General features: G+C 47.8%; 1 protein-coding gene across 1 annotated transcript; it reads right to left on the bottom strand.

Annotated features, from left to right (window-relative positions):
• Nucleotides 1-136: 136 nt before the first annotated feature.
• Nucleotides 137-19,595, bottom strand: GDF6 (growth differentiation factor 6). Its single transcript, XM_019718400.3, has 2 exons — nucleotides 19,172-19,595; nucleotides 137-4,553 (listed from the first exon to the last, which is right to left on the bottom strand). Exons 1-2 carry the CDS (start codon nucleotides 19,593-19,595, stop codon nucleotides 3,592-3,594), a joined length of 1,386 nt encoding a protein of 461 aa, XP_019573959.2. The 3' UTR covers nucleotides 137-3,591.
• Nucleotides 19,596-27,575: the final 7,980 nt, after the last annotated feature.

The following is a 27,575-nucleotide window of genomic DNA, read 5'->3' as shown; positions in this document are numbered from 1 at the left end:
GTTATGGAATAAACTTTCTGATGGAGGGAAGCGAGGAAAATAACTTTGGAGATGGAAATATTTGTGCAGAAAAGGGAAATCTCTAGACTGGGAACATATTAAGATGCAGGGCTGGGAGTCCTCAGGGCAGTTAGGGGAATTGTGCTTTTCCAGTGATTATGTTCCCAAAATCCAAAAATCAAAATGGCTTTGTGAAAAAGTTCCGTTTGGATAAATAAAGCTTTTGCAAAAAGCTTTAACCTAGAAACTCAAATGAACATTGTTTCCATACGAACATGTTTCTCAGTTCTAAATAGCCCACTTACAACTAGTCTATTGAAACGTGACCTATTTGTAAATTGACCATTACTTTGATAACCGAAACCCAAAAACCACACCAACGCAGTTTCAGAAAACTGTAGAGAAGCTAGAGAAGCCCATCAATGACTGACCTAAACTATGAGTTTCTCAAGGCAAGCCCGAAGCTAAGAACTCACTGAGTTTTGCAATCCTTATCCATTTTCAGTGTCCCAGCAGTCACAATTCACATATTTCAAAACTGCAGGCAATGCTGTTGGCCCCTGTGGCAGCTCCTCCTCCTCTAGCTGGCTGCCCCCAATCGTTGTTGCTAATTGAGAATTTCCCACACTGACATTTAGTAACCAAATTAGAGAGCAGGTAGATGATCTGGGGACAGAATTGTATAGTGGTTAACTCCTTGAGCTCTGGGGTGTGAAAGAACTGGGTTTAAATCTTAACTACTACTCCCTGGCTGGATGACCACGGGCTGGTTACTTAAACTCTGCACCTGTTTCTTCATCTGTAAAATGGGAACTATAATAATACCTACCTCATGGAGTTTCTAAGGGACCTAAATGAGATAATGTATGTACAACATCATTACTGACAGATAGTGAGTGCTCAGAATTACACTTGCATGTGGGTTCCCTGATTTACAGCAAGTGAACAAACAGAAAAACATTTCATATCTTCTGCATTTTTTTTTACCTCATTCACAAGAAATGAGCTAGGTACTGATGATACAAAATCTTCTGCATTTCATATCTTCTGTACATATATGGCCATAAATGTACATAGTAATTACCAACATTTGGGTTGGCTTTGGTTTGGTAATTTATAGCTTTCTTTTTTCAACATTAAAGAAACCAAGAAATAACCCAATTCCTATTTGGGCTCTGAGATGCTGAAATAAGGTACAAGCCTAGAAACACTGTTCTAATAGCTGATAGGGATTTGGTTTTAATGTGGAGAATGAAAATTTCATGAAAAGAGAGTTATGGAAGAGCTGTGAAGGAAATGGACAATGCTCTAACTTAGGGCTTTTAAAATAATCAGTGTCTTTTCAGACATTCAGGGCCCACAGTGGAACTGACAATAATTCCTTGAGAGAATAATTTTTCTAAATAGATCCATATAAACCAGGCTGAGTTATTAAGGGGGAAAATGAGTTTAATAATACAGTATTAGGTTGAGTATCATCCAGAAAAAGTATACTGTAAAAAATGTTTCCAATATTAATTGATCTCTGGTAACTTAAGTGTTGTAAATACTTGTATTATAGTGAGGTAGACAGTTTTAAAAAAAAAAAAAAAAAAAAGAACTCTCCATTAGACAGACTTAAAATTTTGTAATAATATTAAAGAAAATGATAACATTAAGAAAGAATGAAATATCTGATTGATGCTTAACTTTGTACAACTCGAATATAGCTTTAAAATATTAGAAATTATAACATTTGAGTGCATAGACATTTTGTACATTAAGATGAATTTCATGCTGTCCATTTCCTCCTTGCACTTTCAGTCACCTTAAATAAACAAATATATACAGCCTTAACAGAACAACAGTGCATCCAAAGCAAATGTGCATTTTAAATTATTTCTCCTGGCCAAGTCTTTTTTTTTCTTTTTCTTTTTCCTTTTTTCTTTTTCCTTTTTTCTCTTTTTTTTTTAACTTAGCATTTTATATTAGTATTTATTATCATTCTCACCCTTTCTTTGACATATTGTAGTTCTCAAACAAGCAACAGGTTCAGGTCAAGAGAGAGCAAAACCACTTAGGAAAAAAATAAAAACTTCTTTTTAATGGTTGGCAGAAATTCCCTTGTTTAAACCATTTCATGGTCAAAGATGAGAAGGACTCTTCAAAGGACCTACTTATGGGCAATGTTTAAAATAATACTGGTGCAGGCTGGGGGAAAGTTCATGTTTTTGACAGTCCCCGAGTGGGCATTTCAACTGTGCTCTGCTCTCCTGCTTCCTTCTGGAAGATGAATTCCACCCCTGCCTCCTTCCTCACTGCCTGGTCCCCATCTCCCACCCCAAGCTCAATGTAACACTTTGCTCTTTTCACAGTTTCTCATTACTAAGTTTTAAAAACATTGCCTAACTGGTAATTACAATCTGAAACAATTCTTTTGGGGGAGCCCTGGGCTATTGCTGACTGGTAATCTTTCAGGAATGTCAAAGAGAGGGGAGGGAACAGAGATTTTAAAGAAACTTCAGAGACAGGGACTTGGGTTCCCTTTCATCCTTCTCTTCCCTGCTCCTGGCCTGTCCCTTCTCCCCATCCTCCTGTGGGGCCCACTACCTCTCCTCCTGACTTCTACTTCTGGGTTATTTTTTCCCTCTGTATCTCTTACCTTAGCTATATAGTTCCCACCTCTACCCATTTTTTGTTTAACTGGGAAATTGCCTTCTGCTTAAAAGGGGAATACCTGAATTTTGGTAAATTCTGTTCAAAGAAATCAATTAGAAACTAACATCAAGAAGGGCTTTTCCTGGGCTACCTCCAGCCAAGGCTAATGCACCTCAGTGTCAAGCATCAGAGGCAGGCCTTGTGGTTTCTCATTATCCTTCAGGGGGTTCCATTTGGACTCATTCTTGTCATTCCATCCATACCAGCTCCCCTTTCCCCCACCAGAAAAAGCAACTGTGAAGGCAGTGATCTGAGCCCCCTAGAGTGAGATGCAGGTTGCCAGTTCCCTATACTGGGAGAGGCCGGGGCAGAACCACGTATACAAGCAAGTGAAAAAGGCCTGTTTGGACCCACCTCTCTCAACTTTCTTTGAAACGCAGGGCCCTTCTTGGCTTTCCTATTCCTGGTGACTTTCTGCTTGGGAGGTCATAAGGCATGGGCTGACATGACCAGAAATGCCCACCTTCTTTACACAGGTAGAAAACAATCAAACCAAGATGTGGTCAAAGGTGTTTCTTCCTCCCACACTATTTCCCTTCTCAAACTATCATTTTTTCAATCCATGGAGCAGGTATGTGTCTCCCCTCCCCCCACCTCCTATCAAAACCTGTGGGACACACAAAGAATTCCAAAACCACAACAATAATGATAAAAACTAAAGAAATCCTCCTTGGCTTGTTTTTCCAGGGTGGACAGTCAAGGTGTGAAAATCCGTATCTCCCTCTGGTCTTGCAGGTGGAAGGCTCTGGGAAGGCTGAGTTCCTTTCCCTCCCACCGGAGTGCATGTCCAGGCTGTCCCCCCACCCTCTGCCTCCAAGGCCAGCTCCTCCTCCTCCGCCTCTGCAGTCAGGCCTCCCCTGTGGTCACGAGCCAAGGCGGTGGGGAAGGCGCCTGCTACCTGCAGCCGCATGACTCCACCACCATGTCCTCATACTGCTTGTAGACCACGTTATTGCCGGCATCAATGTACAGGATGCTGATGGGAGTCAATTTGGTGGGCACACAGCAGCTGGGCGGGGTGGAGCCAGGGTCCATGGAGTTCATCAGAGTCTGGATGATGGCGTGGTTGGTGGGCTCCAGGTGCGAGCGCAGCGGGAAGTCGCACACGCCTTCGCAGTGGTAGGCCTCGTACTCCAGGGGTGCGATAATCCAATCGTCCCATCCCAGCTCCTTGAAGTTCACGTGCAGGGCCTTCTTGCTGCAGCGCAGCCTCGACTTCTTGCCGTGCCGTTTGCCGTGGCGGCTGGCAAAGGCCGTGCGCCGCCGCCGGCGGCCAGGTGAGGGCAGCCAAAGCCCGGCGTCTGGGGCTCCCGACGGCAGCAGCCACGACCCCTCCGCGCCCGCGCCGGAGTCAGCAGCCTCGGAGGAACCCAGCTGTTCGCGCATCTCAGAGAACAGGTTCTTGCGCTGGGATCTGGTGAACACCACGAGCAGGGCACGTTCCTGGGGGGGCCGCACCCTCCGGCCGAAGCCCAGACTCCGCAGGTCCGGGGGCAGCGGCTGCTCGGGCCCCGACGCGCGCTCCTGGGCCTCCACCGTGTCGGGCTCGCCCCATGCGGCCCGCAGCTCCAAGCACAGCTGTTTCCAGGGCTGGTGGCGCAGGCCTTGCCACACGTCGAACACTTCCCAGCCGGTCCGGGGCGCCCCCTGCGGGTCCAGGGTCCGCGCGTCCAGCAGCAGGGGAGACAGGCAAGGGAAGAGCTGCACGTGGAGTGGCCCGGTGGGCGGCCCCCAGGGCGATGCGGGCGCCTGGCGAAAGAGCCGGAGCTCCGCGCCCACCAGCTCTTCTTTGTCTGAGAGCGTGGACACATCAAACAAATACTTCTGTCTCCGGAGAGCAGTGTGCGAGAGATCGTCTGCGAGATAAAAAATAATTACAGTCAGTTTCACTTAAGAGGGAGATCAGCCCGGTGCTCTGCAGCTGCCCCCGGGAGGGAAAGGGCGGGGAGCGGGGCAGGCGGGCCGGGAGTCCAGCTGGGCCAGCCCGGGGCCTGACCACCCCGGCTCCCCGCCCCGCTCGTGCACCGTGAAGGGAGGTGCACCAGGGCAGGCCCCCAACTCCTCGTCAGCCCGGGACTCCCAGGGCGGAAGTTGGTGGCTGCTGGAGAGGCGGCCTCGGAGTTTTTCCCCAGGAGCCTGCAAGTAACCACTAATGTGCCCTTTGTGGTTGCGAGCCTGGGCCGCACTTCCCCCAGACCTCCTCGGTTGGCTCGTTCTCATCATTCACATCTCGGTTTAAATGTCACCTCCTCCAAGAGGCCATCCTCAACCACCCTGATCTAAAGTAGCTTTCCTCGGTCACTATCACAGGACCCTGGTTTATTATCTTCCTGGCACTTAGTAATATCTACAATTATCTCGTTATTATTATTATTTGTCTCTTTAGTGGTCTGTTTTTCCTAGCAACTCCTTGCCCGCCTCCACGAGCCTATAGGGACTAGGATCATGTCAAGTCCATCTTGGTCATCGCAGCGCTCAGAACCACACCTGACCTAGAAAACACGCTAGTCAATAAGTGAGAAACTGATAGAATAGCCATTCTCAATCTTGCTGCCCGTTATAATCATGAAGAGAACTTAAAAATTATCAGTTGCTCCAAGTTGCTTCAGCCAATTGAATAAATGTCTGCACACAGGACCTGGGTATTTGGATTTTGCTGGGGTTTTTGTTAGCTTTCTTTTAAGATCCAAGATTATGTAAAGCTGCAGTCCTAGCTTCTACCTACTGGTCTAGGAGAAAGCACTTCTGCTGAAGCATTTGGGCCAACACAAAGCAGACAGAATAGAGTTGTGTGATTTCTTTCTTTCTCTTTTGAATTCACCATTTCACAACAAACAAAAGAGAAATGAGGTTTTCAAAAGTCTGAAGGGGGGGGCAAATGAAGAAACAGAGACCAGACATCTATCCATTAAGAAGATCCTGCAGTCAATAAGAAATAGACTCTTCTGGAAGGAGAAAACCTTAGACACACACACACACACACACACACACACACACACACACACACACACTGACATTCTCCCCTCCTCCACCCACACTACCTGAAATCTTCTGGCTTTGCAACTAGTCCTGAAGATAAATTTTTTGGTTACAGGTTAGAAATAGAAATTTGGGGCATGGGGGAGGGGGGATGGAGAGTAACAGGCTTTTTAAAATCAAAGGTGAATTCTTTGGGATGAAGACAAAACGACTTTTTTTTTTGACATATTTGTGCATGAAGCCAACCCCACTTCAATGTGCAAGGCAGAAAGCTAACCAGATTTTTCTGCCTTCTCATAAAATATTTACAACCCAGCAAATACAAAAATCCCCAAAGCCCCCAGCTTTCCCCAGAAGCTAGTAAACTTTGGGTGGATTTCAATAGTAAAAGTGTCACTGGGTCCTGGATCTGACCCTCACTCCCTGTCCAGATGTAGCCCAGGGCATTGGATGTAGCCACACCCAGTCCCCACTCTGGGCTGCCCGCAGGGCCGGCTGCCTCACTCTAACACACAAGTCCTGACCTGAGAGGGAGCTGTGGGAAGGTTTAGAGAGGTGAAAAGGGAAAAGCTGCTGGAGGCAGTTGATTTATGGAAGCCAAGACCTTCAAACTGACCAGGGTCACATTAAAATCAGTGGAAATTCAACACACTTTCTTCTCCTCCTTTAAAGAAACCTGTGCCACCACCCAGATCCCTGGGCCTACACTGCACTTTCCTGCATCTCATATTTCTCCCCAAACCAAGGATGTGATGAGAGGGACAAACCTAAGGCACTCAGTGCACCAGCTAAATGTTGTGAGAGCTGACGTATTTTTCATCCTTACTTTATCCACAAGCACAGAACAGTTCTGGAAACAAAAGTTAGGTCCTATTGTTCTCTTTTTATAAATGGGAAAATCAAAGCTTAGAGAAATTAAGTTAATTACCAAAGTCTGATAGCTAGTAAATGGTAAGGTTGAAATCCAAACCTAGGTCTATTTAACTCCAGAGTGGAAACATTTAGTCCCTAAGCCCCATTTCCTCCCTGATTATAGTCCAGGTACTGAATCTAAATGCAACCATTAGTGACCAGTGATATAAGGGATGCGTGATACAGTCCAAACTGTATTTGCAGGGCTTGATAGGAATAAAACCTGGGCTCCCTTAGGGAAATTATTTCCATCTCTGCTTACATAATTCTTGAGATAGCTGGCACCGGCTGGAGAACATTAGGCAGTTGTAAAGGATAATGATTTATTGATTTCTCTTTCATGCAATATGGAGAGATCAACCTGCTTATGTTGCATTCTTTTTTTATTTTTTAAGTATGGGCTAATCAATGGCTGGTCTGCATAGCTAAGTCACATTTCGCTGGTCCTCAGGAGTGGTCAAAACAGAGGAAAGTGTCCGTAGAGAGAGGGCTCTACTGAGTCTGTAGACTTGGGCACGCTTACCCTTTCCAGGGATCAGGACCAAGTATAAATGGGAGCTTCCACCTGTATCCTGCTGCTTCTCTTCCCATACAAAGCCCAATCCATGGTTTGATGGGCCTCACCTGCATGTATGTGGACACCCTGACTGACCCACAGGTCCAAGCTCCCAGGCTACAGGTGCATGGATCAATGCTGTGATACACTCTTAGGAGGACAGACCCCATGGAGAGGCTGTCCAGGCCCTGGAGGTGGTCTCAGAACTATTTGGGCAAGAACTCTGTAGCACAATAGAGTAGTAGTTTCAAACAACTAAACCTGCAGGGGTCTTTCCATCTGCATCCTTAGCATCACACTGAAACTTGTTCAAAATGTAAACTCTCTCAGGCCCCAGATGTTTGTGATAGGGCCCGGAATTTGCATTTCTAGTAAATTCCCAGGTGATACTGATTCTGCTGGTTGGGGATCCCACTTAAGAATAACTAATCTAGGTGAGTATGTCCTTTTGCTCTTCAGATTACCCACCATTTGGGGAGGGCACCATTGGAGATGGACAAAACAGAGCATTTCAAAGCACAGGGCCCAGGGCAGGGTCGGAGGTGGTCTCACAGAATCAAGTCACCTTCTTGCCCCAGCCCCTTGCTGCCCCACCCTCAGCTAACGTCATTTTTTTTTCTTTTTTCTTTTTTTACTTTCTCAGCCATGTGTTCTCTCACTGGGTCTCCAGAAGCTCTAAACCCTAAACAGAGGGTCCAAGAAGGTGGCTGCTCTGTGCACCTCCCCTGCAGACCACATTCCCCACCTGTCTGGACCTGCTCTGGAGCCAGGAATCAAGAAATAGCCCAGAGGAGGCATCTGACCTGGGGAGTGCACACACCACCATCCACTGTGACCCTACAAACACTTTGCCTGGTGACCACAAGGCCTGGCCCTGCTGCTGTGGCCACCTGTGGGTAGGAAGCTGGCCCTTCAACTCCTTTCCACAAGCCTCCTCTTCCATTGTTTTGTATAAATGAGGGCTGATGTCATCAAACAACCCTCTCTCCTGTGCTCTTGATTAGAAAATATTGCACTTTTCATTTCAAAATCTACTTGTGACACTTTCTTGCATCCTGGAAGCAAATTCTATGCTTTGGGCCTTTAAATGAAATTGATCAGTAATGTATTGTGGAAGTTTTTGTTTCTGTTTTGCTTTTAATTTACACCAATCGAGTTTGTTGCAGCTTGGCTCACACCCCAGTTAACTCAGTGTTTTTTGAGTATTAGACATGTAGACCTTTCAAGTTACAATCGCTGGATTTGTGCTTATCAACTTTTCCCTGGTGGGTGGTAGAGGAAGGAGGGGGAGAAGGAGAAAACCACAGGCATATTTGAAGAATTTTTTTTTTTTTATATAAATAGGTCAGCCTTTTTTGAGTTAAGAGCAAGTTGGTAAAAGGCTGAGGGCACTTTAAACATTCCCATCTGGTGTGAGATTGATAAAAAATAAAATAAACTAAAATGGAAAGCAAATAAGTAAATGAGGAAAAAAACTAATCACTTGCAAGGTAGGGACTATCACGCCCATTTTAAATGGGAAACTAGCTGAGAAAGGTAAAGGCATCTGTGCAGGGTCTCAGTACCTGGCTGGAGGAAACAAGAAGCAAACGCCAGATCGGAAAATAAAGGATGCCCACGGAACCAAAGACGGGACCCCAGGGAACCTGAGTCCCAGGACAGCGGCCTAAGGGAGGCACGCGCAGCGGCGGAAACCGCGCCTCGCACGCGGATCCGGACTCCTTGTGCTGCCGGAGGCTCCGACAGACCACTCTGCAGAGGGTTTCTGAAAATCTGCCACTTCGTTTGGTCTGGGGCAGGAGGAGCCCGCACTACATTTTTTCCCAAGACATCTCTGAGATAGGCTCTCAGCTTGAGGTTCCTCTTGAGAGTCCTAGTTGGATTTTCTGTTACTCGCCGGCCCCGAAAGTATGCCCGCGGCTCCAGCTTTTCCGACGCCCTGGGCCCACAGACTCTGCTTCCCGCCGCTCTTCCGCTGGAGTCGCCCTAGCAGTTACCACGGACCGCTACTGTTCAGGTGTCTGGTCAGCCCCCGCCCACCTCCAGCGGTCCCACCACGCGTCCCGCCTCACGTCCTCCAAAGGCACAGACACTGCGGCTCAGAAAGCCCAGATGACGGGGCTTTCCCCACCCCGAAGCGCCTAGATGGAGATGGGGGGACGGGGTAATCATCTTCATAAAGGAAACTCCACAAGTCTTTACAGCTAAGTCTTTCCCCCACCTCTCATTTTTGAGCCAACAGCAGCAATGAAGCTTATGGGGTACCGCCTTTGTGCCCGGCACGTGCTCAGGGCTTTGATGACCTGTGTCACTGAATCGTCACCTCTTGTGTCTGAGGTCTGTCTTACTGATATACTCATTTATAGATGAGGAAACCGGGGTTCCAGGAGGTGTCTTAACTTGCCCACTCTTTCAGCAGGTAAGGGACAATCTTAGTTCTTAGTCTTAGTTCTTAGTTCTTAGTTCTTAGCCTTAGTCTGAAGGTCTTAGTTCCAACCCCCTCCACCCCCACCCCCCCACCCCCCAGCTTCAGTCCTTCTGCCACTGCCGCTCTACCAGAGCTCTGATAGGGCCTTGGAGCAAAGAGGGTGGGAGGAAAAGGAACACACATTTATTATCAATATAATCAACACAAGGTGGGCTGGATTCCCCCAGGATAGTTTTTTTTGTTTTTGTTTTTGTTTTTTTTTAAGCAGGGAATTCGTGACTGGGTTTGGAGTCACTTCTTCCCTAGGTCCCTCAGCTTCAGCATTGCCATGAAGTGTCACAGTCCACAGGTGTACTAGGTAAGTAATAATGAGCCACCAGCCCTTCCACAAGCTTCCTTTTACATTAAGCCCTGTATAAATGAGGTCTCTGGGTAATTTGTGCTCCAACCACTACCCTTTCCTGGGACACAGTGATCTTCTGGACATCCCTCTGTACTCTTGTCTTGAGTCCACCTCTGTTGAGACCTGAACCTTAAAAAACTGCTGCGCTTGCTAAGCTCCTCACAGAGGCTCTGATTCAGGAGGCAGTCCACACAAGTCAGCTTCTTCAGGGTGCTGTTGCTTGACCACCCAGCAAACTAATCATAATAGCAAACACTGGTGTAGCACTTACCATGTGCTGGGCAAGATATAAATTCTTACAATAATTCATTTAAGCCTCAGAACCACCCATAGTAAAAAAAAATATCACCACTATGCCCATGTTATGGGTCAGAGAACTAAAGCAGAGCTTAAAGTAACTTGCCCAAAATAGTAAGAAGTCTGACTCCAGTATCTGTGCCATGAACCTGGACATCCCAGTTCTTGATCTCTGTGCCTGGCAGAATTCCTGAGAAGTCTCCAGCTCTTTCCTGCTGCCCATGCCTAGATGGAGGGATCAATCCAGGTCTCCAAGAGGCACTCACTTTCTAATCAGCAGAACTGAAGGGATGCTAACGATTGGACTTTTGAAAGAGAACTTACAAGGAAACTTAATTTTCTCATCTACAAAATGAGGATAATAACATCAGCTTACAGTCACTAAGGGAAGGGTGGCAAACGAGATAAGGAGTAGGAAAGACCTCTGACAATGTGTGCAAATGTTAGTTTCTACTGACAATATGGAATGAGCACAGGTATCTAGAGTCTAGGACATATAGATTTGAACCCTGACATGTAACTTGCTGGCTGGATAACCTTGGGTGGACAAATAATCTCTCCCAGTCTCATATGCATCATCTGTAAAATGGAAGAACCACCCCTACTCCACAGAGTCATTGGAAAGGTCAGAATCAAGGCACTCAGTGCATTGCATGACACACACACACACAATGAATGCAGCAAGGATTACTACAGCTACCTGCATCCAGGTAAGGGAAGATGCACCTGGTCTCCTCTTGGCCTTCTCTGAGGAGGTACAGTTCAGTTCTCTCCATAGGATTCCCAGAAATGAGTGGAGGAAAGGTGCTGGGCAGAAGGGATAAAAAGAGAAGCAGATGTCTGAGTTCCGCTCATCTAAGTTCCAGTAAAGAGACCCATAGGAGCTGGGCCTCACTCCCATCACCTTGATCCTTCTCTGTCCCTAATGCCATATCCACCACTGCAGTCCCTCCCAAAATGTCAGGGGAACAGTCAACTTCCAGCCTACATCCTGTCAAAGAGAGGGCCCTTCTTGCAGGTTCCTTCCTCCGTGGAATCAGGGCCAGTGCTAGCCCATATGCTAGCCCACGTGGCTCCCTGGCTGGGTGGTAGCAGCCCTGAGAAGCCTGGCGGTTAGTCTCCTTGTCCCTCCCACCCCCACGCCCTGTTTTGGTGCACTTTTGTGAGGCACGATCTGTCCACCAAACCAGTTTAGAGTGGTGGTGGGTGCGATGTTCCCTATCGTCTTCACTTTGCCAAGTTCCAGGCACGTGTTGAAGGGGAAGGGGGTGGTTATAGCAATGAATGACCTTTTGGGCAGCGTGGCCCCGCCAGCAGCGAAGTTGTCGTCTGCCACGGTGTGAGATTCCTGGACACACATTCATCAGCCCAGCTCTTCTCTGGGTCTTTCCGCTTCTCTCAAGTTTCCTACGATAGCTTGCCCTGCATTTCTCAACTTCGTCCTTTGAAAGACCAGAGGGACCCAAGACAAATCCTCCACAGAGGCTTTTCCACCCTGGCTCCAGGCCTCGCGGACCCGCTCCCTCCTCCCTGCGACGAGCCTGCGCCTTGTAAACCCACACGATTAAGCGGATCGATCCAGTGGCCTGCCTGTATCCTGCAGAGAAATCCAGCTTTCGCGCAGCAAGCTCTAGCTCAGCGTGAGGCAAAGAAGTGGGGTTGGGAAAGGATCGGGGAGGAAAGGGGAACCCCATCTTCCAGTAGACAGAAAATGCAACTCCGTGCGCCCTCGGGGCCTCAGCCTCCCATGCAGTATCGCCAGTATCTGGTGGAAGACGCGGGCCAGGCTTTTCTCCTGAGTACTGGGCAATGGGCACTCCCAGCTGGAGTCCGAAGGCGCTTCAAGGAGACTGCCTTTGTCTCCCTATAACGAAACGGAATCGTTTATAAAGTAGTTTTCATGAACTTGGTGCAAACCCTCGTGGCCACGTTTTGGTGAAAGGGGCCCAAGAGCAGGAGATGTGAAGCCAACGGAGATCAAGGACACTTCACGAGCCGTCTCTTTTTACAGTGGTCTCACTCTGGGCTCCCACCATAGCAGCTCAAGTCTTAATTTGACATGACTTTAGATGAATACCAAGTTCGGTACAGTCCCCACACTCCAGACCCACTCTCCCCACATTTCTGCTGCGCGAAAGCAGCCTGCGCCCCTAGTTCCTCTGTCCCGGTGTCCCCTCCAAGTCGCTGCACTTCCCCTGGGGCCGCACGTGCTGGGCCCGGACGGGGTTGATCGTTTGGGGCCCCCCTACCAGCACCGCCGACGAGTAGGTCCTCCCGGGAGCCATAGGCCGGGGTGGGGGTGGGAGCAGAGGGGGGAAAAAACCCCACAGACTTGAAACCGCTGTCTGGGCAGGAACATGATCCGGCGTTTTGACTTGCGAGCTTTAAGGTCAAAAGTAGAAGAAAAGGTTCCCACCTTATGTGGTTTCCCCCTTGGACCAGTTCTGTGGCTGCAGGTTGGTGAAAAGGTTCAAACTAGCATGTTGTTGTGGGCAGGAAGGATACTGGACGCTCAGCGCGCAGGGGTCCTGCTCAGGAGAAACCTCAGTGATGTGTTCTTTAAAGTGCTAGGCCCGGCGCAGCTTCTGAAGAAGGGATTGCCCAACTCCATTCCACTTGGGCTGACTCCCGAAGTCACGCCATAGGAAAATGAGATTCGTTGTGACAGCTATGGGCCAGGGTCGAGCATCGTTCAATATCATCCCCACGGGGCGTGGGAGGGGCAGTGGACTGGGAAGTGGGGTGGGAGCTGGACCAACTTGCCTAGTAGCCAGATTTACAATGCAGGCGCGCCGATTTTCTTCGGTGTCATTTAGGGAGGAGGCGGGGCGTGTAAACCACCTCGGGACCCCAAAGACAACACTCCGCGCTGACCCTGCTCGCGCTTTCTGCTTGGCTCCGGAAGCTAAACCCCGCCAGCCTGAGCCAGAGGCCCGCCCCACTTTTCTCCTGCACGCCCACTAACGGGTCCCTAAACCGTGCCCCGCCCCCAGGCGCCCGGGCCACTCGCCAAGCCGCGAGCTCAGCTGGGGGAACGGTGGCCAGTGCCGCGCAGCCAACCTGCTCCAAACGCCTGCAGCCCCTCTAAGCGCACTCAACCCTCGATCCTCAGCAGCGCTAATGGACTGTCCTGGAAGGAAGGGAGCAACAACCCTGAAAACCATTAAGCCGACGAAGACCTATTTAATTCCTGTAAACAAGAGATACCATTTAACCGGCATTGAACTTAAAAATAAACAGCCAAGGCTTTATAAAGAGGGGAGAAAGGCAGTAGATGCCAAGAAACGAAATGGCGCGGTAGATCCACTTTCCTGCATTCTACACCTCGCGGCCTCGGCCCAGATCTCCTCCTCGGGTCCAGAGAGCATCGTTTGAGCAGGGTTATTCTATACACCAGGGGTTATGAAGCTAATGCCCTTCACTAACCTCCCCAGGATTCTTGTTTATTTGTTCGAGTTCGTTTGATGCACGCATCAGCCTTGGCGGGAAACAAAAATTCTCGTTTTGCTCTATGTTCACCATACCATCTTTCTCCCATCTCTCGGTCGGTTTCCCTTGTTCTCTCCCCACGCCGCCCCAGGAAGTCGTCACCAATTTCAAGGAGGTGTGCAGCCGCCAGAACCCCGAGCTGGGGAAAAACGGGGTGCGCTAGGGCCTCCATCAATGCAACACCCCACGTTCCCAGGAGGTCCTAACGACACGCATCATCCTCTCTGGTCCGAAGGTGGAGCGTTCATGTCTTGATTCAGTTTGCTGGGGAAAGTATTCACAAGGCCTGTCGTGGGCTATAGCTTAGGTAATTTTTTCTTTTTATGTGCAGAAATGACATAGGATGTTTGAACACATTTTTCGATCCCCACCCCCACTGGCAACTCAACTGCGCAAACTCCCAGAGCCAGAGGACCGCCGCCGCGGGGAGGAACGCTCGGTGTCCTTCTCAGATTAGCCTTCCCTGCCCAGGAAGCTCGCTCAGAATTCTGGCACTACTTGCACTCTTGCTTCGGAAGACACTAGTTGTTATTAGTTTCTTGCTAAGGCGGCCCTTGAGGCCCTAGGGATGGGGGGGTGACAATAACTGATATTTAGCAAGCCAATGGCTAAGGGGTTGGTTTGTGGCCTTAGTGTTTTAATCATTCCAACCAGAAGAGCAGAACAAACTTGTAGTTTAAGGCTTGCTTCCCTAACCCCCGGGCTTTTACCAGGACCTTTCATTTTACCTGGCTGGTGGAGGGTCCTGAACCTTCAGGGTGACACGAACCCCGCGCCTGCGCGCGCGCACGCACACACACACACACACACACACACACACACACACACACTTGAATGCTCAGCAATCCTTTTCCAAGGCTGTTCCCTCTTTCCGGGGAAATAAAGCCTAGATTAGAACCTTCTGCTGGCTTCCTCACTTGGCCGTCTGGTCTGCATTAGTGTTTTTATAAGGGACTCAAACAAATCGAATACAAGGTCACCAAATAATTAACAGTTGTGAATTCCCTCCGTCCCCATTAAAATACTTCCCTGCTTATATTTCATTTTCCGTTTGCCAACGACAACAGGGTCCAGGCAAAAGCACTGCTGGGTTGATTACACCACTCTGCGGCCCAGGTCCACCCAGAAACTCGCTGTTTTGCATAAACATGCTGTACCAGGCGAACTTCAATCGCGAGACAACTTTGCGACTCTTAGAATGCGCTCCTTGCAGCCCGGCTACCCCTCGATTGTCCTTCTCTGCCCCTGATAATCACCATCCAGAAGGTAAATCAAGAAGCCAACAAGCAATCAACCGCAAACTCTCCCGAGATTCATTTCTAGAGTGTCAATTTCCTCAAGGATGTTCAGATCTCGTTTTGGTTTTTATCTGTTCCCTGCTGCCTCCTTTCTGAGAGTGCTATTGTGACAACAACAACCACAAAATATTTTTAGAGAGTATTCTTATTTCGAATCATCTGAAAATTTAACTCACAGCAATATTCTTAGACTCATTTTGGTTTCCTTGTCCTTGGGAGGCTTTTTGTCCACCTTGTTGGAATTTTGTGACACTTCTCACTACATAAACTGAAAGTCTGAGTTTTGTTTTGCCCTCCCCCTCTATTTCTCAGCCATGTTGAATTCATAGACGTTCTAATTGTCCGCCTTTTCCAGGCCCCAGGGTACTGAGTCCAGTCTTTTAATGGGTTATATCTTGTGCTGACTATTATTTCCCTATATCCAACCTGGTCCATTCTGGTCCTATAACTGTACCAACACACACATGCACACACTTTCTCATCTTTATGGCTCCAAAATCATTTTAAAGCACAATTTGGAGGCATTTTAAAAGATCAGAGATAACATAATTTGTGCCTTTACAGAAAGTATAAAGAAGAAACAAGGCACTGCACAGAGTCAGACCCTTAAATCCAAAGTTCCACTCCAACCACTAACTGGGTCTTAAGAGATTACAGAGGAACCTTAGACAGGGTAGGAAATCTCCATTGTTTCACTTCTGCTTCTTGCCACTTTCCTTTAGAAACTGCCTCCCCCCTTATCCTATTCATATAGTGCCATAGGCAATAGAACCAGAGGTGAGCTTCACCTCTCCCTAGCTGGTAACCTTGAGCAACTTGCTTAACCTCTCAGTCTTCCTTAATTTACCTGTAAAACAGTGATTTTAGGACTTTCCTGGAAGTTGTTAGAATTAAGTGAAATAACTCATGTAACAGATTTTAGCACAGTACTTGGTACACAGTAAATGCTCAGTGTATCTTGTTTATTATTATTACCCCTAGGTGTTTGGAATTTGGAGAGCAAATCAAAAGGAGGAACATAGTTTTTAAAAATCTGCTGTAAGGTCTCCTCATGGTGGTGGTGGTGGTGATGGGGAGGATTGGAGGGGGAAGGTATGACAGAAAGTGCTGTTTTAAAGCGCTCTTCTTTCACTTTGGACAGTTTATCCCTGCTCTCCCACTCTTAATCACACACACTTCACGTGTAACTTTCAGGGTTTGGGTTTCCCAGGTGAGGAAAGTTTTTACAAATACTGTACATGAATAAGTAGTTCATGCCTCTTCAGGATTCCAGACATTTTCTTTGCTCTTCCCCCGGAGGGACCCGGGCTCCCCGAAGCTGACCAAGCCTGCCATGTTCCATGACGATTTAAACATCACCGAGGCAAGGCGCCAAGTTAGCGCGGCTGGCCCAGCTCTCGGCTGGTGGTTGCTCTTTCCTCCTTGCCCCGCCATCCACGGGTTGGGGGAGGGGATGCTGAGGGGTTTGGCGCGGTTGAGAGTCCCCACGTGAGAGGGGCGGAAGTCCTCCTCAGGAGCCGGGGATGCGCGTCCGGCGGGTCATTTCCATCACGGGAGACTAGACACCGTTTGATGTGTTATGACATGAACCCTCAATTAGATCGCTGAGTTGAAACACTCCAATCAGGGGTCCGATGCTAAGCAAGCCCCGGAAGGTCCAGCCCGAGGTCACCGCTGGTGACACATCAAATCAAAATCAGTGAGAGGGAAAGTGAGGTTTTCCCTTTATCATGCTGGGGCTGTAGCCTGCACGGTCCCCCCTCCTCTGCGCCCCCCCTCCAGCCCGCGGCTCCGCACTCCTTCGCCCCAGCGCGGCCTGCGACGAGCCGCACAGACTTCCCAGTCAACTAACTGCCTTTCTTCGCGTTTTCTGGGAAACTGAAGGCGTGGAGGACACCGCGCCTTTGAAGCGAGGGTCCAGGTGGTCACGTCTTCTTCGGCTGGGGACCGCGCGCAGCTCCAGCTCTCTACGGCACTCCGGAGTTGAAGCCGGACGTCTGGATCTCGGTCCCGCTAGCCTGGAGACCTTGGCTCGGAAACAGAGCCCACCCCACCCCCAACCTGGGCGCACAGCCAGGCCCTTCCCTACCTCCGGCGCCCAGGGGCGCTCAGCGCGGTGCCTGGGGAGAAGCTGCAGTGCAAGATAGGTTGGAGCCAGCCGGTGTCAGCCCCAGACCTGAAGCCCCCCAAAGCTTCCCCACACTTGCCTGAACGCCTCAGGCTTCGGCAGAAACCTCCGAACCGCCTGCAGGGTCCCTTGGTCCTGTGCCAAACACACAGGGCGCAGCGAACGAGCTAGGGGTGCCTGCTTGGAGTAGGGGCAGAGATTCTTGAAACTTCCCTTCGGGGAAAAGAAAATGCTTGCCCAACCGCCCGCCAACCTGGGCCTCCCGGATTTCTTCCCTTGGGGAAAGGCCTCTTGAGCAATCTAAACTGAGCTTTCGTAGTCTCTCCTTCGACTAGGGTGGTGGAAAAAAGAAGATAGTAAACAGATTAGGATGGAGAGAGACAGCGGCAGAGCTGGGGGTGGAAAGGGGAAGTTGGCGAGCTGAGCTGGCAGCACCGATATCTGGGACTCAGTTCTAGCGCTATGAAGAAGCCACGTGTATTTATTTGCAAAGGTGACTTTAGTAGTCCTAAAATCACCATAAAATACCCGGCGTTAATTTGCGGCCTGGACCTTTCAGCAGCTCATGAACCTCGCTGACCTCCGGCTGTAGCCGAGAACCTGGCCAGGGCAAGACCCTTGCCCGCAAGGAAGGCGACTGCAAGTGAGGAGGCTGGGGGTTGGAGCCCGGGAAGTCCCGAGCCGTCAGCCTTCTCTGAGAAGCTTCGAGGACGTGCGGGTACCCAAGGCAAACCCGGAGGAGTAGCCCTCTCAGCCCGAACCCCGGCGCTTGTAGGTTCCTGGACGACCCCACTTTCACTGACCGTAGTGGGAGGTGGCGAACGGTTCAATGCGCGGAGCTAAATCTGGGCAGGATGGAGGAGCAGATAACTGCCTAAATCTCTTTTATCTGCTCCTTCTTTTATTCTCGTCCTTCTTTTCCTTTTTCTCCCTCCCTTCCTGTCTCCTTCCACGTTGTTGTCTCTCCTCTGCAGGAGCTGAGTTCCAGCGCCTGTGGATGCCTCCCCAATTTCTGGGACCAGAGGGAGCGCGAGGTTCTCTCGAAGGCACTCGCCATGCTGCTGACCAACACCCGCAGCAAGGAGCCTGCGCAGGAGTTCCTCAGATACCCGCTCCAGCAGAGGAGACTAGTGACCCGGGCCCTGGTAGGCGCGCAGAGAGAAGAGCATTGGCTAGCTGAGAAAGGTGGGTGAACACACCCATGCACCCATGTGGATTAAGTACTGTAACAACAAATCCCCAAACTTAGCTGCCCTGCCCCTGCCTCCGGCCCGCACTGCCAGTTGCTTCCTCTGCTTTTGCAGAAACCACTTGGTTGTGGCCTCTAAGCTACCAAGGGCGTGCTTCAGAAGGAAAACAGCCCGAGGTCCCGGGCTCCCGCCCGACTGACGATACCCACACTTAGCACAGGGACAAGCCGAGAAGCCTTGCAGTTGCGGAGCCAGGGCACTGCCACTCGCCGCTAGCGGACTCGTTTCTGCCGGCTTTTCCAGAGCCGACCGGAACTCCAACGCTCACTTATGCTGCAGGGCCCGCCCGGCCCCCACCGCAGCTCAGGGCTTTGACCGCGCACCCCATACAACCCGGGAACCCATGGCACGGATTCCGTTAGTCTCCGCAGCGACCCCTCTACAGCCCAGGTCATTTGCCTGCCACCTCCCGTCCTTCACGCTTCCTCCACCAGCCGCCAGAGGAGCGGCCACCACGCTGCTTTCGGCAAAGGATCAGAGAAAGAAGGAAGGGAGGGAGAGAGAAAGGAAAGAAGACGAAGAAAGAAGCAAGGGAGGATTGCAAACTGTAATTAAATCTGCAGCCGCATCCAGAAACTTACTCGGGCTTGAGGAAAAAAGCAATTTAAGAAAAGAAAAGGGGAGGTGTCCAGAGCGGGAAGGGAATTCACAAATGCAGCCTCCTGCCAGAGCCGGAGCAGCGCCCAGGCTGCCGAGCTCCAGGGGGAAAGGAGTCGGGCGTCTTTGCCACTTACCTAGTCCCCTGTCTACAAAGCTAGTGATCGTATTAGCCGACTTGGAAGACTGGAAGAAGCTGGCATTGATGCCCAGCTTCTCGGCGATTGAGTAAGTCTTGTAGATTGACAGCATGTACTCGTGGGGCACCACGCGCGGGCCCCTGCCTGGAAGCTCCTGCGCCTGGGGCTGCCGTGGTGGCTGCCGCCGGGGCTCATCCTGCGGCTGCGGCTGTGGCTCCTCGCGCACCAGGGGAGCCGTGGCCGAAGCACTCTCTGGCGGCGCTCGCGGCATCTTCCCTTCCTTGCGGCTTCGCATTCCCTTGACTGAGCCCAGCTCCGCGGAGGACGAGGAGGATGAGATGGAAGCCTGCTGGAAACCCGGCAAATCCCACAGGAAACTGACGAGGAAGACGGCCGAGAGCAGGACCCTGGGAGTATCCATGGCGAGCGACAGGCAGCGTCTCTCGGAGAGGCGGCAGCGCCGGGCGCGAGGGGCACAGAGCGGCTGGACAGCGGCGGGGGCCCGGCTCCTCCCGCCGACTCCGAGTGCGAGGAGCGGGGTCCCAGCCACACAAACCTCGGCCCTGCCACGCCCCCTCCCGCCCCTAGCCGGGAGGGGAGGGGAGGAAAACGGAGGGTGGGAGGAGAGGCCCGGTGGTGCGGGCAGGAGGTGTGGGGGAGAGGGGCCGCGGTGTGCTGGTGTGGCAGTGAGAAGCAGCGCCCCCGTGGGACGCGCGCGGGGTTGCCGAGCGGTGCGCTCATCGCGGGTTGGGTGCTCTGAGCTGGGGAAGGCGGGAGCGGCCGCCCCGCGGCGAGCAAGCCAGGGGTATCCTCAGAGCCAGGGTCTCCCTAGCCCTGTCCGAAGGTCCGTCCCTCCGCAGCGCAGTACAGGGTCTGGGTCCTCGCCAGCCGCCTCCACTTTGCCCGAGAAGGGAAGAGGAGGTGGCGTCCCCAGAGACAGCTAGGAGCAGGCACCCCTGCAGCCGACTGCGTGCTAACTCCCGGTCGTGGTACCTTCCTTCCTTGGCCCCAACTTCCAGGCAGGCGGTTCGCTCCCTTCAGGGCCCAGCCCTGGGTCAGAGAAGCCTTGACGCGCGCCAGGCGCAGGGCCCACCCCTGCACAGTCCCATTCTCTCGTTGGGATACGGCTCTCCACAAAGACAGGGCATCTGTTCCCGACCCTCGAGGTCAGGCAAAGGCCACGAGTTTTTAGAGTCTGGATGCTAAAAGCTGCCGCACTCTCCTCCAGGCCCCAGCCTTCTCGAAGTCCCCAACCTCTTCAGACTGGATTTATTCGCTTCTTTTCTCCTTCGTCTGTTCCCAGGTCCTCTTCTCTCTGGAGGCCTGACCCACGCCTCCAGTGCATCCCCATTTTTCCTCTCTTTTTTGCCTCCCGCCTTCAATACTTCCTCCTTCCCCAAGTGCCTTCTGCATTCCAACCCCCGTTTCCCCAGCCAGCTTCCCTTCTCACTCTGCCCTCCCTTCGCTCTCTGCCTTCCCACCCTCTCCCGCCCTGGCCTCCACCTCCCCGTCCGCGGTCCCTCCCTTTGCAGCTCTTCCCCAATCTGTTTCTCTTCAGCCCAGCCTCGCCCCATCACGAGTTTCCTTTATCTATCCCCAGATTCTCCAGGCCTGTCTTCCCGCCCACTGCCCCGCTTTTTCCCTAGCCTGGGCGCTGCAAGTCCAGGCGAAGGTGCCCTACAACACTAAAGACATGGAGTTTCCCTGTGCATTTACTGGGTGCTCAGCCCCGAGCCATAAAATGCTCTCCTTTAATAGTCCCCAAAACTCTGTGAGGTTGAGGTTGGCCTTACTATTTTCCCTTTCACAGATTAAAAATGAGACTGAGAGGGGATAAATGACTTTTCCAAGGACACTTAACCAAGAGGAAATGCAGTCAGGGACAGAACCCAGGGCTCAGACCCCACACCCCAGTGTTCTTTCCATTTCAGTACAGAAAAATCATTCACTGGCCCAATATCTCTACTTCATTCTTGCTTTTTTTCTTTTTGTTTATGGTTTTATTTGATTTCACATAATTTCCTCTCCATGCTGCTGACGTGTGTGTGAGTTCCCAACCTCTTTACCCCCTCCTCCTCCCTTTCTTCCCCTTTCACCCTTTTGCTTTTCATTCTTTTTCTTGTCCCTGCAGAGACCATTCACCCAACTGCTGGGGGAGAGAGTTTTATTTCCCTGCTCCCTTCGCTCCTTAACTTCCTTCAAGTCTGGGCTGTGCCCTCCACCCTAGACACTGGTCTCAACCAGGTAATGGCAAAAAAGAGAACTTGTGTATTGGGCAGGGTTGTAAGCCCTATATGTATATTATTTCACTTAATCCTCAAAATGATTTTATGAGATAAGTCCATATTGTCCCTATTTTACAGATAGAGAAACTGAGGCCCAAGGTCACACTACTGCAGAGTCTGGGTCTTTAACCACTGGGCTATGGAGCTGCTGCTCTCCTCTTGATCTCCTTCACGGATTCCCCTTCTGGTCTGGTCCTAGTTTTGGTTTCATGATTGTCTAGTTCTGAGACTTTAGACTCTAAGGTGCTTTACCATAATCCTTTTGTTCCTTCCTCTCTCTGTGCTTTAAAGTAGTTTATTATTTACTAAATTGACAGCATAAAAGGAAACGAAACTGAATGGAAACAATTTCTTCTCAGGTTTTTGCTACTACAACAAATCAAAATATTTTTGCTTTTATGGGTTCCCTTCCATTCCTTCTTTATTTTTTTTGTGCCACATCATTTTCATATTATTGTAACCCAAGGATAGATGCTATGTTGTATCCTTCCTTTGTTACTTAACATAATGCCCAAAAACGTGTCTGCTGGTCTTTCTTTTCATTTTCTTGGTTTGGTTTTGTACTACTGCCAAGATCATTTCCTTCAACATCTCTCCCCTGTGTCCTTCTGCCCCTCTCTGCAGGTCTTCACCACCCCTCTATGGCCTGCACATGCCACCTCTGAAAAACCACAGACTCAAAACACCTCACTTGTCACTTGCAGGAGCAGCACTTCCCCTCTGTCTAACTGTCACCTAGGCATGCACATGTCTTGTCTGGCTTGCTCTGCGCCTCGCTCTGCCCATCTGCCTGAGAGTCATCCGAAGAGGCCTTCTCCTTATGGTCTCTCTCCACCCCTTCCCTGAGGGCAATGAACAATTGTGGTTTTTGCTATCAGTATTTTAATTTCTATCAGCATGGAGTCTGGTTAATTATGATTCATGGTTTCAGACCCTCCATCCTGTGACTGCAGCCCTGTGTGTTCTCTCTTCATCTTGCCCACAGCAACTATTATCTGCTACAAGTTATCAGTAAACAGGAAACAAAGTGATGAGCCTATTTGCTCCAGCTTAGGATCTCTCAGCACACTAGATGGAGTCATGTATAAGAGTAAATGGCACTGGGACAGTGACCACAAAGGATGTGGTCTGTCTTCCTGGCTTCAGGATTCCCCTGGAGCAAATATTATCCTGCTTCGTTGCTACTAGTCACTGGTCTATGAAAGGAGTGTGCTGGCTGCCTTTGCCAGAAAGGGTTCCATTTCACAGGTGAGCAAACAGAGGGACAGATAAACTCAGAGGAGGGTCCCTAGGTCACAAGCTGTCAGAAACCTAGCCAGGACTAGGAGGCAAGTCTTTCGACTCTTAATCCAACCCTCCCAGTATATTAAAAAAAACACTTTCATTTTTCAAATATAGTGACAATGATCCACAGTAATGTATAAAGAAAGCCTTTTCTCCTCCTCTCTTTCAAATATAAATCCACCCCAAAGTTAACAAGGCTACACCAAGGCCTTTGCTGTGTGTGTGTGTGTGTGTGTGTGTGTGTGTGTGTGTGTGTGTGTGTTATAAAAATAAAGATACAAAGAGCACACTACAAGTCAAAATATGCTTTTAGATCTCACATTTTGAGAATTTAAAATAATGTTATAGAATTAAGCTTTCAGTCCAGTCCTAGATTCTCTCATAATTTCTCCAGCAATGTAATCTATGAAGAACATAAAAATAGGTGAAAGGTTCTTGAGCTGAAGTGAGAAAGTCTGATGTAGGCACCTTTAACAGGTTAACCAGGGCATTCTTTTCGGGGTTAGATTTTCTTCCCCCCAAATAGAAGGAAATACAGACAATTGTGCAGTATGGTATGTCCTGCCCCCCTGTGGACGCCTATGGAATTACCCACGGAAAATCAAAAACATGTACGTGGGAATGTTTACCGGAACTTGCAAGATGAGGAAGAGATAGTGACATCTATTAACATGATTTTAAGAAATTAGAGAGTCATATGTAAGGTGTGTGTAGCATTTGGCAACAAAGCATCTATAAATGAAAGATCTGCGTGCAGAGATACAGGACCAAAAGCAAATAGAATTTCGCTGTTACTATCCGAAATCTGTGCTGCTATCTTTAAATTATTATTTAATATTAATCCAAGGAAAGAAGATTCTCTAAAACAAATAAAGGAGTTTATCTTTTTTATTAGGTCATTTTTCACTGAAGTATCACTTGAAAGGCAACTTGTATAAAAGTGACTACGGACATTTGACTTTTTGTACTGGCTCTACCCATAGGTGAAATGGGTAGAGCGGAAAAGATTCTTTAAAGGCTCTGGAAATATATCCTAGGAAGACATTACAGTTTGAGGTACTGTCTTCATAAGATCCCAGTTAAAATACAAATGTTGTTGAGAATTTTCATATTTTACTGTCACTATTATACTATTCTGAATAAATTGATAAACTGATAACCTGATGTCACCCATGTTGTCCAACATACATGAGACTCCGGACTGGTAGATTTTGATTAAAAGAAGGATGATGACCAGGACCAGGGCAGTGGGATTAAAATTCTGTTCCTTCAAGCTCCTAGAGCTTCCGGCAAGTGTAATGGGGACACTTACCAGGAAGGGCTCACGTTGCCGACACTTGCTCCAACCTGAACAGGTCTGCTCTTTAGTTTTTTTTACATTTCCATAAAGTTTCATCTGCAGAAAAGTCCCCTCAACAAAGAAAAAAAAATAATAAAGCCATTGTCCTAGAGTCCTGAGCAATATTCCTCAAAGGGGGTCAAGGGTGAAAAACTTAGGATGTCCTGAGGATCAGGGTAAAGGTGAGGACTCTGCAAAGGTGGAAGAAGAGTTTTTGTTTGTTTGTTTGTTTGTTTTTTTTAAGCCTCTTAGGGAAGGGTACACGTGATAAAACTCCTTCACAACTTAGACGGGAAAAATACCAGCCCAGTAATTCCTCCTGCTTTCCCCGATTTATATGAGACTAATCTTTTCATTTCCTTTGTTTGTTTGGGCATTCCCATTCTTTCACAGAATGATTTACAGACAAGTTAGGTGAAATGGAATGAAGAGCTGTGCTCAATGATACAATAGTCATAACCTCTCTGAGCCTCAGCTTCCCCACTCTATCAGCTCTACTAGGTCTGACTCAGAGATTCAGTCAGTCCCATGCCTGTCACCTGTATGAGAGTATTAAGATGTGCAGAGAATTCGACACAGTTCTGTATATTGAAAGAGCATGTAGACCCTCTGTGTGTATCCAATCAATCCATTCACTGCTCTCCTTTGGTTGCATGCAGGGCATGTATATGTCCAACATGTCGTAGTTTGCCACCACCACCAGTGGTTCTCAAATGGTGTCCCCCAGATCAGCAGCATCAATACAACCTGGAAACTTGTTAGGAATGCAAATTCTTTGGTCCTACCCCAGATCTACTGAATCAGAAATTCTGGAGCTGGGGCCCACTGATCTACACTTTAACAAGCTGAGGTTTGCAAACCATTGGTGTACACCATGAAATAGGGGCAAGCTACCGGCCAAGAACTTTAAGAAATGCTTTGATTTTTAAGAGAAAGCTGTAAAGGAAATGCATAGTATGCAACTTTATTCTTAAATTAATGATTCTCATTCCTAATAAGCAAATAATTTTCATCCCCCATGCAAACCAGGTGTATTTAATTGCTTACAGTCATACCAGCCAAATGTGGCTAATCTGGCCAGATCTCTGAAAATAAGTGGGGTTGGGCCTGTTTAGAACCTGAAAGGGAGACAGAAACTGCATCAGAATGAAGCTGACTGTAGATATCTTCTTATAAACTATGGATGTTAAATGAAAGAGGAAGGCATTGGAGCTGATGGCTCGGATCCCAGTTCTGTCACTTCCTAGCTATACACACTCAGAATCTTCTAACTTTAATTTTGTCACCTTAGATGGAAGTGAAAATACATCCCTCGAGGTTTTTTTATGCAGATTATACACAACAGCATATGTAAATTCTTATTACAGATATTAGTAAGCACGATGATCATTAATTACTCAACCATCGGGATTTTTAAAAATATCAGATAATTCTCTGTTAATTTTAGTAGTTCTCAGTCTTTATACCTTTGTTCTGGAATTACATTTTAAAAGTTCAATTTAACTAGCTTTCATATCCTCTTAAGAATGTCTTTTTCTTAGTAACTTCTCTAAAAATGCTAAATTTGTTTGTTGTAGTGAGCTTTCACCGTATTTCACTGTGAATTTGTGGCAATACTGTTCTTCTGTAATGATTCGACATGTTTTATGCTTGTCCAAACATTCTAGATTAAAAACACATTGCAGTTTGCTAATAGGTATTGGGATACTTAAATTGAGCAAAATGCCTTCTCAAATGAGCATGTAAGATGCTTACGAGAGTAAAGATGATTAAATTCTAGGAATAATTTGATCCTTGCCAAATCTTGCATAGAAAATTACAGTTATATAGGAAATTGTCTTTCCTATTTGGGATCAGAATTGGTTTTAAAAATTACTACCAACTGTAAACATTAAAGTAGGAGCAATAAAGATGTGAAATTTCACACAGGGGATCTACAATATTTGGGTAATTATAAGCATATGGTTACTTTACATGAACTCTCTTTAAAAAGTGTATTTACTAGGGCTCTGGGAAAACAGAGGTTCTCAAATTCAAGGTTTATTTAGATGCACTGAGAATGTCACCTTTACTATCAATTTATCCTAATCATTTTTGCTTTAGAACTCTAGATAGTATTAGCTAAATGATTGCAGTATCTGTTGTTTATTGCTCTCTATTTGTCAGTATTCCAGGTTTTACTTGTAAGAGAGATTGCAAAGAACAATTAACTACTTCATTAAAAGTGGTGAATGCTTTCTGAATAATTTCAGAAATTTCATATATTTTATGTTAATATTTAGGACATGAGACTACACTAACTAGTTTCATTATATTCTAGTCAAATAAGAATGATTGATATAACCATTTAATTTCATGTACTTTTTAAAATCAATACTTCATGTATTTGTTTCTAGGAATCACTAAAAATAAAGACAAATCTGTTGCCTATTCATTTAGAATTAATTAAATAAACACTTTAAATCAGAGAAATGGTTGAAATTTCATTTTGAAATTAATAAATATGGGATTTAACAATTTGAAAAGTCAGTGTAAACCTTTTATTTTTCCTCAAAAAGCCTTCTGTCCATGACTTTGCTTCTCAAATGCTAAGATTATGAAATGCCACAGTTAAAAGCTATAATGAATTGGTCTTTAAAAAAAGTACAGAGACAGAAAGTAGACTAGTGGTTGCCAGAGGTTGGAGGGAGTAGGGAATAGGAAGTTAGTCTTTAGTGGATACAAAGTTTCAATTTGGGAAGATGAAAAAGTTGTAGAGATGGGTGGTGGCGAAGGTATACAACAATAGGAATGTACTTAGTGCCACTGAATTGTACACTTAAAAAATGTCAAAAATTGTCAATTTTATGTTGTGTATATTTTACACAATAAAAACTACAAAGATCAATAAAGCAATTCAAGGCATACCCATTTGTAAAATAATATGCTTAAAGACAGAACTTTCTAGACAGCTTTGTTGAAAATTTTGGCTTCTTAATCCTTTTTTGCACAGACTGTTGATAAGCGTAACTGAGGGTGAATTTATACCTATCTACACAAATGTCGAATGAAAAATTCATATTAAGCCCTTTGGGATTAAAACCCAACTCTTCTTCACCTCTTCGACCATATCATGTGAACTGTCTTAAATTCCTTTTCTTTTTTTTTTCCCTTTAGATAAGATCATTTTAGTTTGCCTTCAGTTATTCCCACTTTCTTGACTCCTGAGGCTTGTTGATCACAGCCTCTATCACTTTCTCTCTATGAGTCATCTCTGCCTGTTTGGCCTAAATTAGGTTCTGTTAGGTTTTTAGCTCTCATTGTCCTCATTCTTGGTCCGTTATCCTCTCTCTTTTCATTCCCACCTCCTCCTCTTTCTCCTGATCTTTTCTTTTTCTCTTCTTTATTCCATCACCCTTTCTATTCCTCTCTTTTATCTAGGTAGCTTTTGGGACTGAAGCATATTTAAAACTTTCCTTTCAAATTGATAGTAATTGAAGCACCAAATGAATTG

The sequence above is a fragment of the Rhinolophus sinicus genome, chromosome 6 (genome assembly GCF_057876585.1).
Source record: "Rhinolophus sinicus isolate RSI-liver-muscle chromosome 6, RSI-T2T, whole genome shotgun sequence".
Lineage (NCBI taxonomy): Eukaryota > Metazoa > Chordata > Mammalia > Chiroptera > Rhinolophidae > Rhinolophus > Rhinolophus sinicus.
The sequence above is the reverse complement of the archived record's forward strand: the minus strand, read 5'-3'. Positions and strand labels throughout refer to the sequence as shown.

Excerpts from the sequence above, each read along its gene's own strand:
- GDF6 (XM_019718400.3), bottom strand. The coding sequence starts at position 19,595 with ATGGATACTCCCAGGGTCCTGCTCTCGGCCGTCTTCCTCGTCAGTTTC. Across the intron at positions 4,554-19,171 it reads CTTTGTAGACAGGGGACTAG|ACGATCTCTCGCACACTGCT; the intron begins GTAAGTGGCAAA and ends TTTATCTCGCAG.